Source organism: Clarias gariepinus, chromosome 25 (genome assembly GCF_024256425.1).
Source record: "Clarias gariepinus isolate MV-2021 ecotype Netherlands chromosome 25, CGAR_prim_01v2, whole genome shotgun sequence".
Lineage (NCBI taxonomy): Eukaryota > Metazoa > Chordata > Actinopteri > Siluriformes > Clariidae > Clarias > Clarias gariepinus.
Window position 1 is genome coordinate 25,260,001 of NC_071124.1, and position 18,587 is coordinate 25,278,587.

At 42.7% G+C, this 18,587-nt stretch overlaps 1 protein-coding gene across 1 annotated transcript in view; it reads right to left on the reverse strand.

Moving 5' to 3' along the window:
• LOC128513175 (netrin-G1) overlaps positions 1 to 4,759 on the reverse strand; it is a 21,257-nt gene extending 16,498 nt beyond the window's left edge. The window contains exons 1-2 of the mRNA XM_053486845.1: positions 4,514 to 4,759; positions 1 to 121 (exon numbers count right to left, since the gene is read on the reverse strand). The exon at positions 1 to 121 is cut by the window's left edge and continues 523 nt beyond it. Coding sequence (XP_053342820.1) covers positions 1 to 121; positions 4,514 to 4,759 — 367 coding nt within the window. The remainder of the gene's footprint in view (positions 122 to 4,513) is intronic.
• Between the last annotated feature and the right edge of the window lie 13,828 nt (positions 4,760 to 18,587).

The window sequence follows — 18,587 nt, forward strand, 5'->3', positions numbered from 1 at the left end:
ACGTAGTCGACTGCCAGAACGTGGTGGGGTTTCGTCCCTCAGCGTCGAACATGAGCTCGGGAGGGTGAGCGAGTTCCTCGGTGTCGGCGTCGCATTCGTTATTGCACATGTATGGGTTCTCCTGCGGACAGCGAGGAAAGGCATTGATTAATACCTAACAGTTTCATTATTATTACAAATAATGTTTAAGGGTCAAAGGTCAGAGTAAACGGTAACGATGTGATTCAAGAGGCGGAGACAGTGATTGTGTGATAAAATGCTGAGTAACGAAGTTTAAGGTGTGAGATTGAACACTTCGAACACTTCTCTCTGTGTTTAATGTGTTTAATCAGATTTTATTAAAAAACTCATTTAATTGGTTTTTATTCTACAGTTTGTGATAAAATGTCATTTTACTCTCAAGCTCAGAGGCATCGTGTGACTGGCACATTCAAATAAAAATAAACTGTGTGTGTGTGTGTGTGTGTGTGTGTGTGTTTTTTTTTCTTCTCGTCTCACAGAAATATTTATAAATGTTTATAATCTCTTACAGTCACTACCTTTAACCAGCGCTCGTCAGCTATCAGTCACATGAAGCAGTGGGTAATGAGCAGTGATGCATTGTGGGTATTTTAAGCGCCTTAAATTATCGCCTCACTCATAATAAACACCAATAATAATAATAATAATAATAATAATATAAACTCCATGACTTTTCCCTCATTTCCTTCCCTTTAGCTGCTTCATGACTCTCAGTTCACACACGACCCTGAATGAGTTTAAATGAATTGATGATGAACTCAGAGGCAAAATATTTTCAGTAATTATTTATATTAGCGTCATGAAGTGCAGGATCGTCACGGAGACAGTAAACACACCGCGCGGGTGAAAGTGGAGCGGCTCTGATTAACGGCTTCATGATCATGTCTGATCTGTGTGTGTGTGTGTGTGTGTGTGTGTGTGTGTGTGTGTGTGTGTGTGATACTGTAGTGATTGAGTGTGTCTCCTTCTCATTAGTGCTGCTCCTGACTGAAAGCCCAACCCAGGCTGAGGTCTAATCTCAGGGATTAGACACGTGTCTGTAAACGCTTCTCCCAGACTAAAACTAATTTCGACTCTTTAATGCTGTTTTTTTTTATCATTATTTTCTGATTGCTATATCGGTCCCGACAACACACACACACACACACACACACACACACCCTCTGGCTGAAGGGTTCTGGAGAAACAGACTGAACTAAAATACACTGATGTGTTTAATGCTTCACGTCAGAGAGACGATTCTTTAGTGAATCAGATGGTGAGATTCGTGTGATTCGTATGATTCGTGATTCAGATGCAGTTTTTGCTGTTCCAACCCATTTTACTGTTTCGTTTGTTTTAAATTCCTTCTTGATTGTTATTGATTTATTTGTCTGATGGATGAGGAAGACGTTACTGAATGAAGTGAGCCGAGCCGCGTGATTAGCGTTCCCCCGACGCGTCTGTGTTTAATGTCAGCGTTATTTATCCTCAGACTCCTCCGACATTAGGGTGAGATTTCTTTTTTCCAGACGCTGAAATTCGGTCAAAACAATCATAAAAAGCAGGTCAAACAATCGGGCTTGGCGAAGTAGACGCGTCACGCTAAAACCACGAACCCGGAGGGAACCGGACGCTCGCGCTTTACAGACTGGTTTGTTCTGTCGAGGTGTTAATCAGACATCAGAATCTCTCCAGCTAATGAAACGCCAGAAGCGTCTCGACTGCCTTCAGATGCGGTTCAGTGGAGCGACCGTGGACACGAGCACGCCGACAGACACACGGACAGAGGAAGAGAGGAAGAAAATAGACAGATATTACAAATGGTGCTGTTCATCCCACAGGGTCGTGTTCAGAGACACCAGTTTCCCCAACAAGGCCAAACTTCTGCTGGTTCTCTCAGGAAAGTTCCTGGTCTTCAGAGTCGAGTTACGCAACTGGCAGCCACATTCTTTAAACACGATCCCTCACCGATCAACCTGAAAACTACATCAGGGATTGAAAATATGGACTGAAGAAGAAAAAGTGAGCGACATTTATAGAAGACTTCGAGTACGGTGCAGTGATGAGACTCTCAGACGCAGTGAAGGATGTAAACAATCGTTTTAAAGAGGGCTGTATGTCTGTGAATAACGATTGTCTCCAGGAGGTCACTGCACATACGTGCACATTCGTGTACGCTCTCGTGAACATTCAGCGGGTGGAACTTCTGATCACTGATCGCATCTGAGTGTGAACTGTACACACACTCATTCACCAACACACTACAGGAACTCGGCTGGGAGTATGTATAAATGTCTTGTCACTCCAAGACATTTATACATATTTGGGTCATTAAAGGAGTTCCTGGGAGGCCGGCTGAGAGAACTTTCTACCTTGATGGTGCCTGCACTAGTAAAACACTGTGATAAGTGCATTAGTGTATTAGGGGATTATAAAGGGACATAAAGGGAGTGTTTATTCTCAGGACTGAGTTCTGTTATTCCCTCCAGGCCCCCTAGACCCTACGCAGGTCCACATGCACTAGTTCCTAATCTAAGGGAGACTTCATGACATGAATTAATTAACCCCCCCCGGGTTGGTCCTGGGTACGAGCGTGTGTGTTGGGTGAGCGGTGACATCAGTGGTGTGTGTGTTTCAGTCCTGGTTGTAATAATCACACAGTAATGACGCCATGAGATCAATTCCATGGAGATGAAACGATTTCTAAGGGTTTCCATCGTTCATCCTGCTCATGTGTTAATCTGCTTGTCCTCGTCTCCTCCTCGTTCTGGACGGAGTTCAGGAGAGAGATTTACACTAATCTACACGCCGACCTTCTGCTCAGTCTGAAACTGGAGATGAGTAAAAACCCAGTACAGACGGATTTTATTCCCATTCCGGATTTTCCAAAAGCCCTTAAACCCGTCTCTGATCTTAAGAAAATATGTTTCTCTGCTTTTCCATTTTATTCCCTCCTGTCGGGTGTGACGTCACTCCGAGGTTTCACACACTCAGGTATCACACTCATGTGTCACTCTGAGGGATCGTCACACTGATGTATCACACTGCAGACGTAAAGGTGAACCTGAACTCAGAGAAAAGAATAATAAGCGTGTTTTTGCTCTTCGTCTCGATTCTGCTGCTAAAAATAAAATAAAGGTTACCTCCCTCCTGCACGAAACCTCTCTCACACACTCCATCTTCTCCCTCTCAGCATGTGTGTGTGTGTGTGTGTGTGTGTGTGTGTGTGTGTGTGAGAGAGAGTTTCCACACTGGGTTTGGGTGATAAATGAATGTGAGAGGTGATACATATTGAAAAGTAACACAACAATAAACCAGAGCCATAAACATAGTGATCACGTCGTAGGAAATAAAGGAATAACGATTTATTATGGTTTATTACTTGTTTATAATTAATTTATTATACTTGTTTATTGTTTATTATTTATACTCCCTTATACATTGTGTTTTTAAAAGCAATAAATCTGTTTAAGGAACAAAAGATGGACGTCTACTCTGGGACACGCGAACAGACAGACAAACAGAGAGATAGACAGTGAGACAGACACTCAGACAATAGGAGAGACAGCGAGACAGACAGTGAGACAGTGGACTGGACATTTGTAGTGACAGTCAGGCAGGCGGTGAGACAGTGAGACAAACAGGTAGACAGATAGTGAAACAAAGGGGACAGACAATGGGAGTAAGAGACACTCAGACAAGCAGTGAGACAGACAGACAGACAGACAGACAGTGACACAAACAGTGAGTCAAAGAGGTAAACAGACTGTAAGACAGACAAACTGTGAGACATAGAGATAGAGAGAGAGAAAGACAGACAGACAGTGAGACAAAGAGGTATACTGATAGACTTATAAATGAAATCTTGTGACATGATGAAAGCTCTTTTTTCCAGTTTAATCTCCCAGTCTCTCAGGTATCTGATGTACCTGCTGTCGCTCTGCAGGTATAAAACGCCGGCTTTGGGTTTGACGGCAGTGTGAAGAGCGAGAGCAGGAACACTGAGTCTCTAATAGAACATCACACTTACATCTGTGTTACTCAGGAGGTGTTCATTAAACCAGGCTGACGATCTGATCAGGAAATAAAGCAATTCATCTTCATCTCTAAAATGAGTGACAATTATTATACTTGTCAGACAGTTTGTGTAATGACAGACGGGTGGCTAGACAACATGATGTATAGACAGAGAAAGAGAGAGAGAGAGAGAGAGAGAGAGCCCTTTACACTGGCGATAACGGTCATAGAGGCCACGCCCACTACTCCGAACGTGGGGTGGGACAGAATGAATAGAGCTTAGGAAGAAATATATGGGGAATGTATTGTAGGGGATAGGGAATAGAGATAAGGGAGTAGGGATTAGGAAGTAGGGAGTAGGGATTAGGATGTAGGGAGTAGGGATTAGGGCAGAGGCTCTCCGAAATTCTGTGTTAATAATAAAGAGTCTGATCAGGCTGGTGTAATAATTTCTGACTGTAAACTCTAAAACGAGTGTAAACAGGGCACTGACCAGAGCGCAGTAGATCTCAGGTGGGTCTCCACACGTGATGTTCTCCGGCTCCAGGTCGACCTTGACATACTTGGTCATGTCTGTGGATTCCGGCTGGCACGCCATGTAATGCCACACCAGTCCATCATCTGTGTAGAGTTGTGATTTACAGACGTCATAGTGCCCCCAGGAGGCAGGAGAGTGCTGTATCGCACGGCTAACACACGCCCAACACACCTGCAGTGCTAACGCTAACGCTAGCTGCATGGCTGCTAAGTCATTTACAACAGATAACAACAACGGAAGTAAAACTCAAAATCTAATATGAAGCTCGAGTTCAATGCGTTTATGTTTGTAAAGACAGCATGCTAGCGCGGATGCAGAGTTAGCGCATTCAGAATCTACGTATAAAGTGTACTTTAAAGTCTTTAACAGACTGAAGAGTAAAATATCAACTTAATACTCATGAAAAGCATAGAACACACACACACACACACACACACATACAACGCTGTCTCAGGCATTATATCACCTGAGAACAGCACTAGACATGAAGTGCTAGCGTGCGCTAATCCTCTGAGAGAAGTCTCCACATGTCACTGTTCACTGTTTACTCAAGTTGTTTTCTGTCACTTAAGCACATGGTGTGTGTCACTAAAGAAACAAAATCCATTTTTATATCCAAACTTTGTACGAAATTTGCTCATAAATACGAGAAACTGATCATAAAAAGCAGAACATGTCTGAAAAGATGAAAAAAGAAAGTGACTGTGACTCGTCAGACGGTCCGACTGGCACAGCGAGGCTTTAAACCTCCTTCTTCAAAGAACTCATAGCCTTGTGAGTCAGACGTCCGTCTCACCATCGTTTCCTGTGAGTGCGTTCATCTGTCAGGAATAAAAGGAAGGAAAAGAGACAGAGTGAGTTGAACAAGATGACAATATGGATTCCTAATAAACGTATAACTGTTTATACTGATTAATAGGGAACACAATTACACAACTAAATTAACATAACAAATAAAACACTCAAATCTGGGTTTAAACTCTGAATGTTGTGCGATTTTGCTAAACACTACAACTCCACCTTTTACAGTTTTTAATCACACCGGATAAATCAACCTGCAGCTGTGTGTGTGTGTGTGTGTGTGTGTGTGTGTGTGTGTGGTTATTTAAGTCTGCAGTTTAGTATCAATAATATGTTGATTGAGTTTTAATATAAAATGTAACAAACTCCTGCCCTGTGTGTGTGTGTGTGTGTGTGTGTGTGTGTGTGTAAGGAGTCAAACAGGAGAAAAGTGTTGAGTTTTGTTTCACACAAACACCTTTTTAATGACACAGCTTGTTAAAGATGATGAGAAACGTTCTAAACCGTACAGAAGCTCCAGTGTGCCGCCTCATCAGCCTCGTTCTCTACAGCTTCAGTTTCACTTCAGTGGTCAGTAACTGAGCTTTAAGTACAGAAGTCCATGACTGCCGGGGAAACGTCCGCCGCACTAACACACTAACACACATTCTGAACAAAACCAATCAGTGTTATCTGCTATGACCCAGATCAGGACGGGTTCTCTGGTGCAGAGATTTTATCATAAACTCTGGGTGTTTGTTTATTCCTCCATGTCTCTGTAGTGATCTGACTGATATTTGAAGGTAGACTGTGCTAAATGTGTCAGGGTAACATTACCACAGCACTGCCCCATGCTGGACATCTGCTGAACTACCACAGCAAGGGTCCATAAACTTATGGTTTAATTGTAACCTGTTGACAGGTTTTTTTTTTGTTTGTTTTTTTGTCACTATGTTTTTAAGAAGTGGTAGGCCACGCCTCCTTAACTGGAAGTAACAGGTAGAGAGGCCACGCCTCCTTCACTGGGGCTGATAAACAGAGAAAGTATGTATTGACTGATTTTTATAGGCATAGCAAAGCCACACCCCTTCATTTTACAGGCACATAGGCCACGCCTCCTTTTGAATAAGACTGACAGCTGCAAAAGAGCCTCATTAGATTCACTTTGACCAACATTTTGACTCTAATAATCACTAAGACATAAAGGCCACGCCTCCTTTACTATCATTTAGACACAGAGGCCACGCCTCCTTCACTGTTTCTTTCATATCTGTACCTCGGATTATGTTCCCTTTAATAAAACCTTGTTCTAAAAGTGTATTGTGTTTAGTCTGAAAGTTTTCCAAATAAAATGTTATAAAAATATATAGATTTATATTTCTCTTTACTGTGTGTAAGAAACAAACACACACCTTCATACACACAGGATGCTCGTCTTTAAGTGTGTTTATGCAACACATACTCCTCTGTAATCCACACAGGCTATTTATACACTTCAGACCCACTGCATATTTTATAAACCCTAATGGAATCATCAGCGCTTTCAGCGAGTCCTACTCCTCCGACAAATTAAATAACAAACAACGGCATTTATTTTAGTTTAGCTCGTGTAGTGAAGAGTAAAAGTGTGTGTCCTTCAGAGACAAAAACACTGACCAGACACAAATGACCATGCCCTTTACACTGGCCATGATGGTCATAGAGGCCACGCCCATTCTGTAGAGACAACAGGACCATGTGCTTCAGTGGGTGTGGTCATTAAGCCCGTCTACCAGTGTAAGGGGCGTGGCCTGTCTGCCTGCTTATCGATCATTTATGCAAAGTAAATGAACTAAAAAAAGATCAGTGTACATAACTTAAAATACCCATAATGCACTTTATTTCTAAAATACAAAAGACACTGAACAATATGTTTTAAATGATGTATTTCTTGCATTGCAAATAAGAATATTATCTATTAATATGTAAATGAGGGCATGATGTCATTTTGTGACCTGTGTATATCTGTACAAATAAACTGCAGCACACACACACACACACACTCACACACACACACACACACACACACACACACACACACACACACACACACACACACACACATATATACACACACACATCTAAAGCAGACGTTGATGTTATTTGTGGGATCTGATTAAACTCGGGCCGTCTTTTACATCAGTAAACACTCGACAGTCACGGGGCCGGAGCTGCGTCTGCCCTTACACTCACGTTTAAAGTCACACACACACACACACACACACACACACACACACACACCAACCCCTCGTCTGGAATGAACACTCCAGTCATCCCATAAACACTACAACACCACAGCCGTGCAGATTTCTTATAATATTTGACTAAATAAAACTTTGGGCTTGATTAGGCTGAGATTAACTTGGACAGCTGATGAAAGAGGAATAAACACCGACAGACATCGCCGCACTAAACACTGACAGCACTGTACCTGAAGCAGCAGAGTGAACACTTCCTCCTGGAGGATTTCAGCAAACACTAGCGCAGGATTTAAAGTGTTCTCACACAGAGCAGCACTGCGGGTGTTTATTCTGCACTGAACATCTAAGTTCATCAGCATCTCCTTCAGTATTAACTGTTAACTTCAGGTGTTTATTCAGTGACATAAATGTCATGCTGTGGGTATTTAATGTCATGACTTTTAGTTTTACCGTGTCGATGCAGTCAGGGTGTTAGGTGTTTATTTAGTGTTCGGAGTGTTCATTTAAACACCCAACACACACACACACACACACACACACACACACACGTCTAGTGTAGAGATCAGTAACATACAGGACGCTCGAATTCAACACCACTGAGCGATCTGAACACGCAGGTGAACACTAAGAGGTAATGACACACTGTTGGTGTTGATTCTGCATTTAAGGTGTTTGTATTGTTAATGATCTGTTTAAGGTGTTTATTCTGCCCTGTAAGTCTACTCTCTGAGTGCTATGTGTCAACTTAGTGTTAATTAAGTATTCATTAGTATTAATTATTAATAGTTGATTCTGTTCATTTACTTCATGCTGATTAAAGCAGATGTACAACGAGACACTTTCTGATACAAAGAACAAGACATTTGCTCACGTGATTGTAGGAACAGCGATATTCCAAGTAGATGTTCCAGGTGGAACCCTGTCAGAGATCTAGATCCATTAACAATCCAAAGAACCCTTGAGGAACCTTTTCAGCCTCAGACTGGAACTGTGTCTCACTGCCTATTCTGTTTATTTCTTTAGGTAAGTCAGGTATGATAAACATACACACACACACGTACCTGCGTGGTTCCAGAAGTTCTGCAATGTTACTCCACATCTTCACTTTATCCACAGCAGCAGGAGAACCTCAGCACACTCGGGCTTCTCCATCCACATCAACGACTACATGTGTATTGTAAAAGAAATGAATGTTTCAGTCTCTCAGTCTCACACACACACTCTCCTGTCTGTCTCTGCAGTGTGTGTGTGTGTGTGTGTGTGTGTGTGTGTGTGTGTGCGTGTATCCAGGGTGCAGGGGGAAGAGATGATGCTGTACCTCTCAGAGCTCTACACTCATCTGAACATCTCCACATGGACAGAGGTAGAGTACATTACACACACACACACACACACACACACACACACACACACACACACTGCTGCGGCTGGGTCCTAAAATCCACCAACCATGTGGTGCCTCCCAAACAACAGGATGGGATGTGTTCCAGTAGTGGGGGCGGGGGGGGTGGGGGGGGGGTGAGTGTTAAAGTATGTTATTATAACTTCTCTAATCAGTCTAATCTCTAATGAATATGATTTCTAATTACAGTGAGACCCCGACATACACGGCGGTTCCGATCCGAGAGCTGGTTTGTGAGTCCAATGTGTTGCTACATACAGTCTAACACTAACACGTTTCACGTTCTTGTTCTTTAGAATCGTGCCAATGTTTAAGAGAACGTTATCGCTCTGTGTCTCTTAGCAGTACCGGCTTCATCACTGCTGCTCCTGGACATCCTGAGATACACGGTACATCATTGTACGTCTGCTTCAAATGAACAGAATCAACACCCGAGGTCATGAACTAATCCTAATTAATACTTAATAAACACTGAGTTCACACATAGAACCCAGAGAGTAGACTTAGCACCAAGGTTTTGGTTTCACCTATATCTACAGATTCAGCATTAATTTCAGCTTCATCACACAGAGAGACAGAGAGACAGACGGATAGAGAGACAGACAGACAGACAGACAGAGAGACAGACAGACAGACGCTCGGCTCAGAGCTTCAGTCTAGACATTTGAGCTTCAAGAAAGATGAGAAATAAATCTGGGATGGGAATAATCCCCAGTGATAACGCTGTCATACCGCGAAAAACCACTGGATATATGAGTATTTCCCTGTGCGTTATCACACACACACACACACACACACACACACACACACACACACACACACAATATTGATGCTACAACTAACGCCTCAACTTTTTATCTCAATTTATTGCGATAGTTATTGTGATGATGTCACATGATGAAGTCTGATCTTAACTTGAGCTGTTGTTTAAACATGAACTGCTTTTGAGTGCAGCAATGAATTGTGGGTAAGCTGCACACCTGTAACCTACAGAGAGATCAATTTAATCCTGAAACGCAGAGTAAGATGTGGAGTGGAAGTGATTTCATCAGCCGGGATGTGATGAACTGAGTCAGCCTCAGAAGTGCAACTTTCAAATTAATTAGGGATTAAATAATAAAATGTCTTTTGACGAAGGCACTTAACCTAAATGACATGTTCAACTCCGTAGGGACCCTCCTGAGGGCAGCTGAGAGTGAACGAGTCTCTTCATCATAAGGCATCAGGAGGAGAGAAAACTGTGAAGGTCACATGATCTCTAATGGTACACTTACGTTTGACTAGTTACCAGTGTGTGTGTGTGTGTGTGTGTGTGTGTGTGTGTGTGTGGTCTGTTGTGAAGATAAGCAGAGTTCCCTCCGTTTCCCTGGTGTGATGGATGATGTACCTGAGATCAGGCAGGTCAGGAAAGTTGAATAAATCCCTCTGGACTGGACGGAAGTCTGATAGATTTTAACTCTAACCTTGAGAAAGAAAAAAAGAGATTTATATTCGAGAGGAAGCTGAAGAAATGTTCGGTCATGACGAAGGCTGAATGTGCAGAAGCGAGAGAGAGAGAGAGAGAGAGATAGAGAGAGAGATGGGGTTATATTCTAATAAAGCACATTAGGAGGGAACCTGGAGAGCGGTCTAACTAACCTGCGGAGTGGACGAGCTCATGAACACAATTTGCATTTAGATGAAGAATTTTCTTTCTGTTGGGGATTTTTAGAAATAATATGGGAGGATAAGACCAAAGATTTGTCCTGCGTTCAACTCTGATCTCACCAGCAAAGTGTCTCAAACCACAAAATAATGGCAGGACGTTAGCACACTCGCTAGCAGCTTTAATTCCACAATCTAACTGTTTATAAAAATGAGCTCATCAGCAAACTCGCACTATTTTAGTGTCTCTTACAGTAACACTGTTTGTCCCCTCCAGCCTTTAGACTTCTCAATCTCCCGAGACACCAACTGGAATTTCTACAGATTATGACCTTTTTTTTCTTCTAAACTTGCTGCTTAAACACTGCACAATAAATTCTGTACTATATAGACCTCAATTATTGCACTTTTACTATGTTATGTTTACATTCATCACAAAAAGTAAAGTTACACTGATTGACCTGGTCACCTTGCACCTCGAGGGTCAGGGTTCGATTCCCGGCCAGACTCGATTCCCGTCTCTGTGTGCATGGAGTTTGCATGTTCTCCCCGTGCTTGGTGGGTTTCCTCCGCGTACTTCGGGTTCCTCCCACAGTCCAAAGACATGCAGGTTAGACTAATTAGCTTTTCCAAAATCGCCTGTAGTGTGTGAATGAGTGTGTGAGTGAGTGTGTGAGTGAGTGTATGTGTGTGTGTGCCCTGCGATGGATTGGCACCCTGTCCAGGGTGTAAACCACCTTGTGTTCTAAGCATCTTGGCATAGGCTCCGCCCCCACAACCCTGAATACAGGAAAAAACGGTATAGAAGATGAGAGAGTAAGTGAGTGAGAGTGAGAATGAGAGTGAGAGAGAGTGAGTGAGTGAGAGAGTGAGAGAGTGAGTGAGTGAGTGAGTGAGAGAGTGAGTGAGTGAGTAAGTGAGTGAGTGAGAGAATGAGAGAGTGAGTGAGTGAGTGAGAGAGTGAGAGAGTGAGTGAGTGAGTGAGTGAGAGAGTGAGAGAGTGAGTGAGTGAGTGAGTGAGAGAGTGAGTGAGTGAGTGAGAGAGTGAGAGAGTGAGTGAGTGAGAGAGTGAGAGAGAGAGAGAGTGAGAGAGTGAGTGAGTGGGTGAGAGAGTGAGAGAGTGAGTGAGTGAGAGAGTGAGAGAGAGAGAGAGTGAGAGAGTGAGAGTGAGTGAGAGAGTGAGTGAGAGAATGAGAGAGTGAGTGAGAGAGTGAGAGAGTGAGAGAGTGAGAGAGAGTGAGAGTGAGTGAGTGAGTGAGTGAGAGAATGAGAGAGTGAGTGAGTGAGTGAGTGAGTGAGTGAGTGAGTGAGAGAATGAGAGAGTGAGTGAGTGAGTGAGTGAGAGAGTGAGTGAGTGAGTGAGAGAGTGAGTGAGTGAGTGAGTGAGTGAGAGAGTGAGTGAGTGAGAGAGTGAGAGAGTGAGAGAGTGATTGAGTGACCTGCATGAATGAGTGTTGTGGAAATAAATTAAACACCTGGTGAAGGTGCAATGGTAAAAATGTCCAGTAAAAACAGAGATGTTTAATAGCAAAATTAAGAGCATTTACACACACACACACACACACACACAGAGCAGCTCCTGAACAACGCCCCAGCCATACCCGGCTCTGTTCTATTCAGGCTCTTGCTGGAGGCCTACACCTACACGGCAGCCTCTCCTGCTCTGAGCCCAAGCCCTCTGTAGTTCCCCGCCTAAGACATGTAACGACCCCCCCTCATACACCCCTCATACACCGCCCCCCCCCCCCCCCCCCCCCCCCCCCAACATGTATGACCAGAGCTGTCCCCAGACAATGAAACTGTACGGTGCAACCTGTGACACTGTGTCCCACACCTGTCTGTGTTATGCTCTTGTTTTTCCTCAATTTTGAGTCATAAGTTTAGTTCATCATTTTTTTTATTTAATTTGTGCCTTTATTTTAGCTCCATGTGTGTCCTGTTTATTTCCTTTGTGTTGTGCTGATTGTGTGTTTATGATCTTTGGACAAAATGTGAGCTTCGTATCCTGTTGAGTTTCAGTTCTACTCCTGTGCCTAACCTGGTGTTTCTATTTCTTTGTATTACAGTTTTTCTCGATTTCTCGATTTTCTCCATGTCCTCTTCCTCCACCTCCTCCTCCTCTTTCACCAGGTCCTCTTCCTCCACCACGTCCTCCTCCTTCACCACGTCCTCTTTCTCCACCACGTCCTCTTCCTTTGCATCTCTTTGGATCCATTGTTTCAAACCTGAATGAGCTGACTTTGGCCCTTTTATCTATCCATCGAAGGTTCTGATTAGTGTGTGATAAATTTTGACTCCTAGTGTTTCCACCTGGTTAATTGTGTGCTAATTGAGCTCAAGCTATGCTGACTTAAGTTAACATTATTGAATGCTAGTGCTTTCTAAATGACTACATGGTGTAAGCACTGAAAAATGTAGGGATTTGTGTGTAGAGTTTTGCAGTAACAGTTCACCAAATTTGACTCATGTGTCAAAGCAGGGAATAGTGTTTATAGTTCAGGGAAATGGGTGAGCTTTTTGAAAAATAGCGTTACGGTTTTGAAATTTTAGTTTAAAAGCCTGGTTATAGTGTTTAAGCAATCGAGAAAAACTGTAATATGTTAACCAGAGGTGGGTAGTAACGAGTTACATTTACTCTGTTACATTTACTTGAGTAACTTTACTTGAGTAAATTAAAAAAAAGTACTTCTATGAGTAGTTTTACTGCACCATAGTTTTTACTTTTACTTGAGTAGGTTTGTGAAGAAGAAACGCGACTCTCACTCCGCTACATTCGGCTCCACTCGACTCGTTACTTTTATAACCGTTTATTCGACACTTATTCTTTGTTTTTGCCAGAGAAATGCAGCCGGTGGATCGACCATGTGACTGTGTTTCACCAATCAGATGTGGCAACAATAATCACATGACTTCAAATTCAAATTTTATTTGTCACATACACAGTCATACACAGTACGATATGCAGTGAAATGTCTTTTACGATCTTCCTGGCCTTGGTCCAGCACCGCTTGCTGTAGATCGAGTGCAGGTCAGGGAGCTCGGTGCGGATGATGCTCTCAGCTGATCGCACCACCCTCTGTAGAGCTCGTCTGTCCTGCATGGTGCTGTTCCCGAACCAGGTCGTGATGTTTCCCGTCAGGATGCTCTCTATGGTGCAGGAGTAGAAGTTCCTGAGCACCTTGGAGGGCAGTCTAAAGTCTCTCAAGCGTCTGAGGTGGTAGAGACGCTGCCGGGCCTTTTTCACCACGGTGTTGATGTGACAGGACCATGACAGGTCCTGCGTGATGTGAACACCGAGGTATTTAAAGCTGTCCACTCTCTCCACTGGGCTCTCATTGATGACGGGGGTCTAGTAGTTCCTCTCCTGCTTGGTGCTGAAGTCCACTATCAACAACTTTGTCTTACTGACGTTCAGGAGGAGGTTGTCTCCTAATCTCAGATTCCTAATCTCCTTCAGGTAGGCCGTCATCAGAGATCAGGCCCACCACGACGGTGTCGTCAGCAAACTTAATGATAGTGGTGGAGCTGGTAGTGGCCACACAGTCATATGTGTACAAAGAGTACAGCAGGGGGCTCAGATCACAACCCTGGGGGGCTCCAGTGCTGAGAGTGATGGAGGCTGAGACATGTCTGTGGTCTGCCAGTTAGAAAGTTGGAGATCCACTGACACAGTGATGAGTCCCAGGTGCTCCAGCTTGGTGGTAAGTGTGGAGGGAATTATGGTATTAAATGCAGAGCTGTAGTCGATGAAGAGCATTTTAACATAATTCCCTTTCCGAGTGTCCAGGTGAGTGAGAGATGTGTGGAGGAGATGAGAGATGGCATCGTCTGTGGAACGATTTGGACGGTAAGCGAACTGTAAAGGGTCCAGTCCTGTTACTCAGTAACTTTTTCATCTTAATGTCCGATTTATCTTAATGTCCATCTTAATCTCCGTTTGACCAATCAGCTGCAATAACAATAACCACATGTAGTCACATGATCACACACAAACTGCATATATAAAAAAATAATAATTAAGCGCTGGTAAACAATGAAGCAAACATGTCATGGTTAGTTTAACTGTTTTGTTTAATGTTGTAAACTTAACATTTAAGCAAAAAAACTAGAGGCTAAAAATATCAGTTTCTTGGGTAGTGAAGAGATGATAAAGTCTCTGACCAGGCGCTCAAAGCACTTCATCACTACTGAGGTGAGGGCTACAGTTACACTACATTAGCATACAGTAACATTAGCATTGCTAGCGTCTTTAGCTGCAGCCTCGAAAGCGAGCATAGAAAGTGTTCAGCTCTTCTGCCAGAGTCACTTCCGTGTTCGTCATACCGGTTGTTGGTGTTTTATAGTCCGTAATTGTCCTTAATCCCTGCCACAGGCTCCTAGAGTCACTCTGTTGGAGTTGTGACTCTAGTTTCCTCTCGTAGCGCTGCTTTGCCTCTTTTACCGCCTTCCGGACGCTGTATGACGCAGCCTTGTACGGTTCCATGTCCCCCGTCGCGAGTCCTGTGTTGTAGGCAGCGGTGCAAGATCTCAGAGCGTCACGGATGGTTTTATCCACCCACGGCTTCTGGTTGTGAAATGTTCTAATAGTCTTTTTCTTCACGGTACACAACCGCTTCCGTAAACACGCTGACGTCATCGGAGCTGTTTCTGAACTTGTCCCAGTCTGCGTCATCGAGTGGGTCCTGTAAAGCGGCCACCGATTGGTCCGTCCAGTTTCAGCCTTTATTTGTATTGGCATGAGGAAGATGGCGGCGTGGTCAGATTTACCAACCGGAGGACGAGATTGTGCCTTGTAGCCGTCCTTGACCGTTGTATAGCAGTGGTCCAGTGTCCTTTCGCCCCTGGTGGGGCAGGTGATGTGCTGATAAAAGTTGGGAGCTGCGCGTTTGAGGTTGGCACTATTAAAGTCCCCCGGCACTATTAAAGTTGTTGTGTGAGTGCCTCATGCAGCTCGCATAAGGCAGTGTTCGTGTCCGCTTGTGGTGGAATATAAATGGCGCTGATTATGACCGATGTGAACTCCCGAGGTAGATAAAAAGGACGACACATGATGGACAGTAGTTCCAGGTTTGGTGTGCAGGAGCGTGTGAGAGGAACAACGCTCGCGCTGTTGCACCAGCTGCTGTTCACCATTAAACACACGCAGTACTTGCGTATCTTTTCACCGAATACTTTTTCCTCTTACTTGGGTAATATTTTGGATGAATACTTTTTACTTTGAAGTAAAGCTACTCTTACTTAAGTACAATTCTCGGCTACTTTACACACCTTTAGTTAAGGTATTTAGAATGCTAAATCACATGCATGTGTGTGTGTGTGTGTGTTTGTGTGTGTGTGTGTGTGTGTGTTCTTTATAGAGTAGTATTTTTAGGTAATAATTTTTTATTATTATTTTATTCTTTTTATAAATTTTTATTTTATTATTTTAGTATGCTTTATTATGACTACAAAAGTTTGTCATCAACATCATGACAAGGAAAGTCAGAAACTCTTTCCACTTTATATTTATTTGAAAATATTATACTGATTTATGCGGGTCACGACCTCCAGCTCGCGAGATCGATGTTCATGTTTCTGTCAAAAGCTTCAGCGCTTCACTGCTTCACATTTCACACATTTCTTCCTTCTTCACTCAGACTTTAAACCACTAAAGTTTCACATCTTGGCAAAAACAAAGTCCAAACAGTCATACATTATTAATCATAAATCACCTGCGTGTGCTACTGAGACCTGCATCACGATCATACACACCCATACACACTCATCCACACGGTTTAAATGACTTTATTATAAACACATGGCTATGGGAATGGAATACCTCTGCAGGTCAGTAAAGATCTCTGGTGAGGGCAGCATAAAGAGTTTTTGCCTGAAATTCTTCTTTTGTGCAAATTTAACATTTAAACGTAAACACCGGAGCCCCACCCTGACGTCTGAAACGTGTTTATTTTAGTCTTTAACATTTTAAAACTGGGACACAGTGACATATTACAGCTGAGAGTTCAATTAATCACTGGGCCATTTCCCATGTCCAGAGATGTGTTTCATCACAACCTGCAGCCAAGGTTTCGCATTTTAAACACAGAAAAATCAATAATTAATGACTTTAATTTCTTCACATCTGTCCTGTCCCATATTTATTTCTATTCTTTAAAGAAGGGTCCAAAAAAGCTAAAACTAATAACCTTGTCTCGCAGCGTGCTGATAAAAAGGGCATTAAAAGTTCAAAGAAAAACAGAAACGAGTACAGAGCAAATAACTGTCTGCTATTTCTAATATTTTTATATTTAAATATTTAATCTTATGCAGATTGAAAAATTTAAAATAAAAAAAATTAAACGTTAATATTAAAAAAATATTCAGCGTTAATGATGTCGCTATAAACTGCCGAATTAAGATTTAATTATTTGCCACATATGGCTTACAGCACAGTGAATGTGATTTTTACATTTCTTTTTGTCCTTTTTGCTGTTCTATTATTATTATTATTATTATTATTATTATAATTATTATTATTATATTCTTATTATAATAGTTGAGTGACCTGTCCTGTGTCTGCACTGTTTTCACCAAGATCCAGGTTTATTCTTACATTCCTTGTTGCTGCTGATCTCTGGGAGATACAAACACTTTCACTGTATCACTATAATAACAGTAAAGTCTCTTTATCTTTATCTTAATAATAAATCTTATGTCCTGAAATAAAATCACTCAGTAATTCAGACTGAGTTGTTCGATTTCAGCGGAGCAGCACAATGTTTGGTGTGTGTGTTGTGAGTGTGTGTTGTGAGTGTGTAAATCGGTGAGTTTTCAGTCTTATTGCAGCAGGCAGGTTGAAATGGCTGAACACTCTCCTGCTCACACACTCATCCATTATTTACCTTACGCCTGAGAGGAAGTGAGAGAGGGACTGAGACATCTCTCTAAACTCTAACGTGTGTGTCTGTGTGTGTGTGTGTGTGTGTGTGTGTATGTGTGTATTTTAGATATCAACATGTCTGAGTTTACTCTCACACTCTGATCACTCGTCTGATCGTCACTAAACTCACCATCACCCGTCCATAACTGACACTTAGCATGCACGCTAGCACTTTAGCTAACAGACATCATGTCGTTAATATTTTAGCTGTCGCACCGACCTGCAGACAGACACAAAGGGTTTTTTTTCTGTAAATGTCTGCAGTGCTGGAGTTATTTCCTCAAAACAAACCAAAACTTTTTTTGTGCTAAAACTGTGTGACATCAAACTCATAGCAAAAGACCTGTTTTATTATCATTCATTTTTTAAATATCAATAAGTATCAAATGATAAGTATCATCCACGCTCACAACACAGATATCTCAGTAGGGATAAAGAACCGTCTCGGGTTACTTTGTTATAACTCTGTTCCCTGAAAAAGTGGGAACGAGATGCTGCGTGAAAACGCTTTAGTACATCTTTCTGTGTTGCTGGTTGTGAAGCATGTGTGTATCAAACACGCTAAATTTTGGCTTATATAACCTCGGTTAGGTAACGTCATCTGATGAAGCGCACCTGCGGGTTATAAATAGAAGTGAACCGGAAACATTGCTCAGATTAATTTTGTCTAAAGGACGTCCAGTCACGCAGACAGTATGCTGTGCAGACTATAAAATCTAACAAATGTGTGCGGAGAGGACCAACCTGCCGCCTCACACACTTGCTTCAGGGGAATACCTTTTGCCAGCGCAATTGATGAGGCGATCCCCCTGGTTGAATGAACCCCAATTTCTAGAGGCGAAGTGAGCCCACGCGCCTCATAGGAGAGGGCAATAGCATCTCTCACCCAAGTCTGTGTAGTGGCGGCCACACCCCGGTTGCGGCCCCCATAGCATATAAAAAGCTGCTCTGACTTACGCCACTGGCTGGTGCGATGGACGTAAATCTGAAGAGCACGTACTGAACACAGTAAGTGAAGTTTCTCCTGCTCCAAAGCTATAACAG